This window comes from Lagenorhynchus albirostris, chromosome 20, assembly GCF_949774975.1.
Source record: "Lagenorhynchus albirostris chromosome 20, mLagAlb1.1, whole genome shotgun sequence".
NCBI classification, from domain to species: domain Eukaryota; kingdom Metazoa; phylum Chordata; class Mammalia; order Artiodactyla; family Delphinidae; genus Lagenorhynchus; species Lagenorhynchus albirostris.
Window position 1 is genome coordinate 42,449,698 of NC_083114.1, and position 10,128 is coordinate 42,459,825.

The window sequence follows — 10,128 nt, forward strand, 5'->3', positions numbered from 1 at the left end:
CAGGCTAAAGGTACCAGATCTAAATCTACCCAGAGCTCCTTCCTGGTCCTGTGTTAGAATAGCTAACTGTTTTCCGGACATCTTCTCTTGGACATACTATAGGCTTGACCTGGCTTGACTGTGCTCATTATCCGCCTGTCCCTGCATTTCCTAGCCTGGTTAATGACATCAGGGCATCTAGATCAGAAAACTTGGTTGACCTCCTCCCTTACTCTCTCTTCTCTACACTGCCTTGGCTCAGTTCACGCCCTCAGCATCTCTTGCCTGGTCTCTTGCAATCTATTCCTAACTGGTATCTCTGACTCAGCTGACTCAAGTCATGCTCCTTCTAACTGTCCAAATGCACCATCTAAAACTTAAGTGTGGAGACTTCCCTGGCGGTCCAGTGGTTAAGACTCTGCGTTTCCAATGCAGGGGGCACAGGTTCGATCTCTGGTCGGGGAGCTAAGATGCCACATGCCATCCCACATGCCTCACGGCGCGACCAAAAATTTAAAAATGAAAAACAAAAAAATATAAAAGTTAAGTGTGACCATTTCACTTCCCTAAACACTCCAGTGCTCTCCACCTCCAGGAGTCCAGATTATGTGCACAGTATCTCAGGTTCCTACTTATTTAAAACCTCCTCTGCCGGGACTTCCCTGGTGGTTCAGTGGTTAAGAATCCGCCTTCCAATGCGGGGGACGAGAGTTCGATCCCTGGTCGGGGAACTAAGATCCCACATACTGCGGGGCAACAAATCCCAAGCACCACAACTACTGAGCCCACACGCTCTGCAGCCCGTGTGCCACAGCTATAGAGAAGCCTGTGCACCTCAGCGAAGAGCCCTCAAGCTGCAACAAAGATGCCGCGTGTCGCAACTAAGACCCGACGCAGCCAAATAAATAATCACTTAATTAATTATAATAATAATAAAAATAAAACCTCCTCTGCCATCACTCTCCTAGATGTTCACGGGGCTCTAACAGGACCAAAGTGCTTGTATACTTGTGCCCCCTGCCCCTTCCATCCATTTCACTGCACTACACCCTTGCACATGGTGTTCCCTCTGTCTGGAAAACCTATCCCTGCCTTGAGATTATAAGTTCATATATTTAAAAAAATTTACTTATTTATTTTTAGCTGCATTGGGTCTTCATTGTGGTGCATGGTCATCCTCTAGTTGCGGCAAGTGGGGGCTACTCTTCGTTGCGGTGTGCAGGCTTCTCATTGTGGTGGCTTCTCTTGTTGAGGAGCACAGGCTCTAGGCGCGCGGGCTTCAGTAGTTGTGGCACATGGGCTTAGTTGTTCCGTGGAATGTGGGATCTTCGTGGACCAGGGCTCGAACCTGTGTCCCCTGCGTTGGCAGGCAGATTCTTAACCACTGCTCCACCAGGGAAAGCCCCTAAGTTCACATTTGTATACCTAGCACCTTACACATGGTCTGCAAGGCCCTGCAGGTGTCACACCTGCTGGACTCTCTTTACCTCATCCTATTTTACTCCTCAGTCCAACCTCAGAGGCCTCCTCTGCCCACTCCAACTCAGTCAAATTCCCTCCCCAATTATGCTTTCATGGCACCATGGACTTTCCCTTCGTAGCACTCAATCCTGTCGCAATTTCACATCCATTAAAGTGACTATGTGGGCTTCCCTGGTGGCGCAGTGGTTGAGAGTCCGCCTGCTGATGCAGGGGACACGGGTTCGTGCCCCGGTCCGGGAGGATCCCACATGCCGCAGAGCGGCTGGGCCCGTGAGCCATGGCCGCTGAGCCTGCGCGTCCGGAGCCTGTGCTCCACAACGGGAGAGGCCACGGCAGTGAGAGGCCCGCGTACCGCAAAAAATAAAAAGTGACTATGTGATGACTGTGAATCTCTCCCACTAGAATATAAGCTCCACAGGAATAGGGGTTGGGTCTGATGGTCAATATATATTTGTTAAGCGCGTGAAAGCACACAATTTTTATAGACATTAGGGGCTGTGTGATGTAGGAGACAGGACACAGCTTTAAGATTCAAGCAGGACTGGGTTTAAATCTCAGCTCTGCCATTTACTACATGACCTTGAGAAAGTTGCCAAATCTCATCAAGGTCAGATTCTTCATCCATAAACACAATGCAATACCTACTTTGTAGGCATACACGTAATGTATGCACAGTGCTTAGTAAGTGCTCGATAAACCTTAGTAATTACAATTACTAGGTATCCATTTCAGGTAAAAATGCCAGATAAATGTAAGATCTTCATAGAATCACTTTTCTTCTGGGATACCGTCAACTCGTAAAGGGCAGGGATGCGGCCACTTTTCTCTGTCTTGCCCACAGCACCTACCACAGTGGTCTAAAATCAGAAGACTCAATAAAAATGTGTTGCAGAATGAAAGGTTGACTGAGTGAATGAAAGGATGTCTTTTATTTCTTTTTTCCAGCTTCAGCTCCCCCTTTGCCTTGGGGGTGGCTGGGGAACGGATAGCTGTCACTTGTCACTCAAGCCTGGCCCAAGGGTAGGAAAACAGGTTTGTCATGGAAGGAAATTGAAGATGCTGCATTTCTATTGGAGATTTACTCTCAATTTCCTATCGGACTGTGAGAGCTTCCTAAGTAGAGTGGAGGAACCTGTCTTACTCATTTTTTGTTTTCACCGCTCAGCTCAGAGGCTTGGTACCAGCTCTAGAGATGTCCTGGAGGTAGAGTAGGAGGGGAGATTTGAAGGAGCAGCACCTTGGGCTTAGTTTGGGTCCCACAGAGCAGGACAGCACAATTTTCCCATCTCTAGACTGCTCTGGGGTGAAGGTGGACTTGTGGGTGGAATGGAAATAAAATGGAGAGCTAAGGCATAGCCCCCTGATTTTGAAGGGAATCTTTCTGCCTAAAGTAGTGAAAAGTCGACCTGTCCAGGAAGTGATAAGGAGAATTTTCATATTGTAAAGAACCTGAAAATCTGTATTTCATTCAATCAAGAAAAAAAAAAAATTGAATCCTATCAAACCTGGATCCATTGTTCTTATCTATGACTTAGAATTTTCTTTCCTTCTTCCTATTCTCTTCTTCTTTTTTTCTCTTAGGTTTCTCTTTTTGTTGTTGTTTGTTTTTTGGTTTTGTTTTTAAAGCAGTCCTTTTCTAGATTGGATCAGGAAACAGCTCGCCAGGCTGGGAGGATTTGGCCCATACAGAGAAGGAAGGGGGTTTTCTAAACTCAATTTTCTTTCTTCTTTTTACGTGTCCCCCCTTCCCTCTGAGAGACAATAAAAATATTTGATCCACCATCCAGTACCAGGCTCAGGAGATTTACATGCAAATTCCCCCTCTCCTCCCCAGAACCCCCTCTCAAACTTAAAATCCAAGAAGGCAGAAAACAGAAGAAAACCTTTCTAAGCTAGCCGGAACCCTGCTGGCCACCGCCATCCACCCCCAGCCAGGTAAGTGTGGATGTGTGTGTGTGTGGGGGTTAAACCACACAACCCCCGCCTCCTCCCTCGCCACACACACCACCCGTTTCTGGTGTGGAATCACTTAAGATTTGGGTAAAACTCCCCTCTCTCCTAGGAGACCAAATCTGGAAGCTTTTAGGGGGCGGGGGCAGAGGTGGAGAGAGAGGAGGAAAATTCCCCCAAACGTCCTAAAAGAGTCATCTCTTCAGCTCAAAACTGCTCGTCATCCCCCACTCCCCACCATTAACCTCCGATTAAGACCTCCTCGTTATGGCAACTAAACTTTACTTTGCATAATTAAGATTTGCCTCGGAAGAAAGGGGAGGGAGAAGCCGCAGCTCTAGGCCATTCTCCTTCACCTCACCCCCTCCCACCCCCGCCCCAACCCTCCAGCTCAGGGCCTCTGAGTTCCTGAGTTTTCTCACTTTGAGGTGCCACCGAACACAAAGAACCATAATGGGCTCCTTTGTGCTCGCTACGGGGCAATTACGCCCCGGAGTCCAGGCCCCTTTAAGAGCCTCTTAAAGAGACAGGCTCTCGTTTTTCAGAGGGTTATTTAAGGGTGTATGCAGGGGGAGGAGCGAGGCAAACTCCTAGGGGTCTACATATAGGGCGACAGGAAATTTTGTCTAGATTCCATGGGAAGGGGCTGAGAGAAAAGTCTTTGTAAACTGATAGTTTTTAAAAAGTCTCTCCCTTAAACAATTTTTTCTCAAACTTAATACTTTTTTTACTTGATCTGAAAAATTGGACTGGAATAGGTGGGGTTCGAGGAGCAGGGGCGGAGGCAAGGATTTAAAGAGGCCCTATCCCGGAGAGATCCGTGGCCCCCCGGAAGAAGAGTGATCCAGGGCTGAGTGACTCGGGTCCGCCGCAGTTCGGGGAACGTGTGTCTCCGGATCTCGCCGCCGCGACTCCAGAGAAATCCCGTGCTGGGCAAAGGGCCCTTAATATAATAATAGCTTGTCTCTTTAAAAAGCAAAAGGCGGGGGGGAAAGTTTTGTTGGCATCTGGTTTCTGATCTCATTATGTTGTGGTTGACCAATCCAGCCCTCGGGGCTGATCCTCGGGTTTAAATCTCATTGGCCGAGAGAACATTTTGGGATGGTGCTTAGAGCTCGACGGGGCGGTTTCAAGGATCCCTTTTTTGGGGGGCTGAGGAGAGGGCGGGGCCGCCGGCGGGGGCCCCCTTGAAACCGACTAATTGGGATCGGAGAGGCCGAGGTGAGGGCTGGAGGAAGGCACAAAGGAGTCGCTGGGCGGAGAAGGGAGGGGAGAGGCGAGAGGAGGAGGACGAGGAGGAGAGAGGGCAAGCAGCGCGCGGTGTCTCCGGCGGCTCAGTCCGACCTCGGCGAGCCAGCGGGCGGGTGCGCCGCCCCCCTCCCCCGCCCGGCCTCCCCAACTCGGCAGCCGCGAGCAAAGTTTGCAAAGAGACGCGGGAGGCGGCGGCCGCGGCGAGGCGGCGGCGGGGAAGGCGCGCGGTCTCGGGGCTGGGGGCGGGGGCGGGGGGGCGTCCGGGAGCCGGGTGGGGGGCGGCGGCCAGCATGCGGCCCCGCAGCGCCCTGCCCCGCCTGCTGCTTCCGCTGCTGCTGCTGCCCGCTGCGGGGCCAGCCCAGTTCCACGGGGAGAAGGGCATCTCCATCCCGGACCACGGCTTCTGCCAGCCCATCTCCATCCCGTTGTGCACGGACATCGCCTACAACCAGACCATCATGCCCAACCTTCTGGGCCATACGAACCAGGAGGACGCAGGACTGGAGGTGCACCAGTTCTACCCATTGGTGAAGGTGCAGTGCTCGCCCGAACTGCGCTTCTTCCTGTGCTCCATGTATGCACCCGTGTGCACTGTGCTGGAGCAGGCCATCCCGCCGTGCCGCTCGATCTGCGAGCGCGCGCGCCAGGGCTGCGAGGCGCTCATGAACAAGTTCGGCTTCCAGTGGCCGGAGCGCCTTCGCTGCGAGCACTTCCCCCGCCACGGCGCGGAGCAGATCTGCGTGGGCCAGAACCACTCGGAGGACGGCGCGCCCGCGTTGCTCACCACCGCGCCGCCGCCGGGCCTGCAGCCGGGTGCGGGGGGCACCCCGGGCGGCCCGGGTGGCGGCGGCTCGCCCCCGCGCTATGCCACGCTGGAGCACCCGTTCCACTGTCCGCGCGTCCTCAAGGTGCCGTCCTATCTCAGCTACAAGTTTCTGGGCGAACGCGACTGCGCGGCTCCGTGCGAGCCGGCGCGGCCCGACGGCTCCATGTTCTTCTCCCAGGAAGAGACGCGCTTTGCGCGACTCTGGATCCTTACCTGGTCCGTGTTGTGCTGCGCCTCCACCTTTTTCACCGTCACCACGTACCTGGTGGACATGCAGCGCTTTCGCTACCCGGAGCGGCCCATCATCTTTCTGTCAGGCTGCTACACTATGGTGTCGGTGGCCTACATCGCGGGCTTCGTGCTCCAGGAGCGCGTGGTGTGTAACGAGCGCTTCTCCGAGGACGGCTACCGTACGGTGGTGCAGGGCACCAAGAAGGAGGGCTGCACCATCCTCTTCATGATGCTCTACTTCTTCAGCATGGCCAGTTCCATCTGGTGGGTCATCCTGTCGCTCACCTGGTTCCTGGCGGCGGGCATGAAGTGGGGCCACGAGGCCATCGAGGCCAACTCGCAGTACTTCCACCTGGCCGCGTGGGCCGTGCCCGCCGTCAAGACCATCACAATCCTGGCCATGGGCCAGATTGACGGCGACCTGCTGAGCGGCGTGTGCTTCGTGGGCCTCAACAGCCTGGACCCGCTGCGGGGCTTCGTGCTGGCGCCGCTCTTCGTGTACCTGTTCATAGGCACGTCCTTCCTCCTGGCCGGTTTCGTGTCACTCTTCCGCATCCGTACCATCATGAAGCACGACGGCACCAAGACGGAGAAGCTGGAGCGGCTCATGGTGCGCATCGGCGTCTTCTCGGTGCTGTACACGGTGCCCGCCACCATCGTCATCGCCTGCTATTTCTACGAGCAGGCCTTCCGAGAGCACTGGGAGCGCTCGTGGGTGAGCCAGCACTGCAAGAGCCTGGCCATCCCGTGCCCGGCGCACTACACGCCGCGCATGTCACCCGACTTCACCGTCTACATGATCAAATACCTCATGACGCTCATCGTGGGCATCACGTCGGGCTTCTGGATCTGGTCCGGCAAGACGCTGCACTCGTGGAGGAAGTTCTACACGCGTCTCACCAACAGCCGGCACGGCGAGACCACCGTGTGAGCCGGAGCTCCGGCGCCGCGTCCCCAGCCGGGCCGGCACCTCGCGCTCCGCCCCCAGGGAGGGGGGGGGGCGCTCCTACAGACTCCTTATTTTATTTTTTTAAATAAAGAACAATCGAAACCATTTCTTTTTTAGGTCGCTTTTTAAAGAGAACTCTGCCCAACACCCCCACCAGGTTTGTAATTAAAACTGTAAATAGTTTTTGTAAATTTAATTATATATTTTCTATTTAAAAGAAAAAAGGAAAAAAGGGGGGGGGAGCAGTGAGGGGCGCCAGGCCTGAGGAATGGGGAAGAGGGGGAGTTGGGGGGGTTCTCCTTTCTTCAGTCACCTTTCAAACACCACCCCCTACTTCGGTTTGAGTATTTTGGTGATTTGACAGGGCTGGGCCTGCTGGAAGAGGCTATAAGTAGTTGGGAGTTACATTCAGGTTCTAAAGCCAAATTTGTGAGCCTTCTCACTGACGCTGGGTCTGTGGAAGCAGTTGGATACTTTTGATCAAGACTTGGATTCGTTTTGATTTCCCTTTCCCCCTTTCTCACTTGTCCTGTCTCCTTCACTCGCTCTTTGGAAACTTCCCAAAGGAGATGAAGACGTGGAAAAAAAAAAAAAAAACCCGAACCAAAGGGTGGGGAGAGGGCGGAGATCGTGTGAGGAATGGCCTCCACCCCTACCCTCCGGGCCCACCCCCCTGCTGTCAGGAAGATCTTTCTTCTCTGACTCTTCTTCTTTTCAACTCGCTGCCCCGAGCACTTGGAGGGGGCAGAAAGTGTTTTGCGATGTGTGTTTTGAAACAACCCAACCTCCCCACCCCACTACGTTGAGTACCGATCCTGACCGCCTCCATTTTTAGGGGGAGCATCATCAGCTCGCAGATGCTGGGATCTGGAGATCACCTTGCATCTTTCTCCTTTCCCCTGCTGTCTGCTCCTCACCTGCTCTCCCCCCCACCCCCAACTGACTATCTCCTCTGGCATTCAGGTTAGCAGTTTGTGGGGTGGTTTGTGCGCTGTGTGTGGGGTTTTGTTGTTGTTGAGGTTTTTCGTTTTTGTTTTTCAAAAGGCAATAAAATGGGTTTGGTTGGAGGAAGGGAACGGATGGATGGGCTGGTGGGATTTTTAGTTTTCCTTTGACAAAAGACTGGTTTCTTTTCAAACTTGTCCAGAAGGGGGAAGGGGGGAAAAACGTGAGTATCTTTGCTTTGGAAGAAGGCTCTGGGCAGGCTCTTTGTGACTGTGGGGGTGGGGTTGAGTGTTCACATGACATTCTATATCACAAGATTGATAGAATGTTTATAACATGTTTCTTATCTTCCCCCTAACTCCCACAAATAAAAGTCAAGACTTCTCTTAAAGTATCTTTCACGCTGGTATGAGAATTGCAGTTTCCAATACACATCATTTCCCTCAACTATTTGGAGTATTTTAGAATTTTAATTACCATGGATCGATTTGAAGACCAAGGGATGGGGTGAAACAAGTTTGCCCCATAACTCAACTTTTCAGCATCTCCTGTTTCTTGATAATAGTGCAAATTAAAGCTAATAATCATCATAATAAAGTGCATTTAATTATCTTCTAGAGAGCTAGCCCTTTAATTGTATTTAACAGGGTTGTAACATTTTATTAGTTTAACCAAACCAAACACCTCCTCCTTCCATCTCCCCCTGACCTAGTTGGTTGGGGGTGGGGTGGAGAAGAGGTTCCCTGCCCCGATCTTGCTTTTTTAGCCAAACCGTGGTAGGGAAAATGGTGCCTTAACACCCTTTGTTAGCAGGCTTTGGGATAAGGGAGAAAGTAAGTAAGAACCCCTACTTCGAAGTGTTTGCGTGTGTTAGTTTATGTTGGGGGAGGGGATCTGGAAATGTTTGGTGGTAATTGAACACGTATGTGGGGCTTTGCTGGGAATTGAATGAGGCCTGGGGATTTCAGCAGAGTCCCCCTCCCCAAATGTATAACCCTCCCCCAGATGATTGGTACCAGTGGCCAACATTATAAGTTAAAACTAGCCTTTTCTCAAATGATGGTGTGTGTGAAGTCCCAACAGGAGATTCCCTCAACTATCAAAGAAGCAGGCCAGGGAGGTGGCACCGCCCTGTAGCTCCATTTGTTGCAAGATTCTAAAGGAACCCCACAAGGGCTGCAGGAAAGAGTTAAATTACAAACAAATTGTGAGCGTCTTTCCTGGAAAGAATGGCCAAAGCTTGCGAAAGGGGGGTAGGGGAGGTGGGGGGAGGTTTCCAGTGGCTGGGATGGAGCCCAGTGGGAAGAGGAGTGCTCGTCTCTGCTGAAGATTTGGGAAGAGCCTTCCCTGCCTCTCAGCCCCCAGATCCCAGTTCTGTGTGCTCTGGGTACATTTTGTCAGTGGACCATCATGCTGATGGCGGGAGGAGATGGTAGACTAGCAACAATACCTTTTTCCTCCCGGAGTGGGGTGGGAGGGAGGGAATTTTGGTAAAGATCCTTCTCAACCCTCCTCCCTCAAAGTCGCCAACGGAGGGGAAAAGGGCCTGAGAACACTGAAAAAATAGGTTCTGTGGCTGGGGAGAGGACAGACAATGAGATAATTGCCTCTCTAGGAAAGGATACATCTTCTAGATGCCCTTCCCTTCTCTAAAGGGCTGAATTACCTTACAGAAAGTATGGGGAACTTTCTCTCTGGCTGCTCTCATTGCTCTAAGGAAACAACTCTTAGACGGAGGGTGTAGAGGATTTAGGGGACAAAGTGCCCTGGAGTGGAGACCCATAAGTGAAACACTTGAGCTCACTGCCACCCCTGGAGAGGGGTCTGTCTCTGCTCCCTTGTTGGGAAAACCCAGTTAAACACGTGGGCTTGGAGGTGTACTTTCACAGATTTCTAGGTCGCCCTTTAGATAGGACACGGTTTACCCCTTGTAAGTGGGTTGGTCCCTCCGTCTGGAAGACGGAGGCTTTGTTTGGTGAAGGGTCAAGGGCCCAGTAAGAAAGCCCTTCCACTGAGGCCCCCAGGCCTGGGGCAGGTGTTAGGCCACAGCTGCTTTCTACCTGCCCTCCCAATCGTACCCCCTCCCACAAAGGAGCAGCAGTGCTTGGTCTCTAGGAGCAGGGCATCTCTCCTCCAGACTCCCCTGCCTCATGGATCAGACATTTGCTTTTCCTCCCCCACCCCAGATGCCCCTCCCGAAGATGCTTCCACTGCTGACAAACTGTCTGTCCTTTGAAGTGCCCCAGAAAAGAACACTAAGGTTTTCTAAGGCAAAATGCTTCTGGACATCCCCAAAGAGTGAGGATCAGTGGGACCTGGACTTCCAGATCTTTCCAGAAAGCTCTCCAAGAGGGTGTTGGGATCCCTGATCTGGGCTAGATTCTGGAGGTGGGGAGATGCTGTTCCAGGGTGCTGTGGGGCACATGTTTGGGGGAGCAGAGCCCAAGCTCCTGCCATTTCTGAGGCATCATCCCTTTGATAATCCCACTGCTCACTGTAGTAGGTCCCTTCCTTC

General features: G+C 52.4%; 1 protein-coding gene across 1 annotated transcript; it reads left to right on the forward strand.

Annotated features, from left to right (window-relative positions):
* The first annotated feature begins 4,937 nt into the window (after positions 1-4,937).
* On the forward strand, positions 4,938-6,773 carry FZD2 (frizzled class receptor 2). The gene has a single exon (XM_060133644.1). It carries the CDS (start codon positions 4,953-4,955, stop codon positions 6,648-6,650), a length of 1,698 nt encoding a protein of 565 aa, XP_059989627.1. The 5' UTR covers positions 4,938-4,952; the 3' UTR covers positions 6,651-6,773.
* Positions 6,774-10,128: the final 3,355 nt, after the last annotated feature.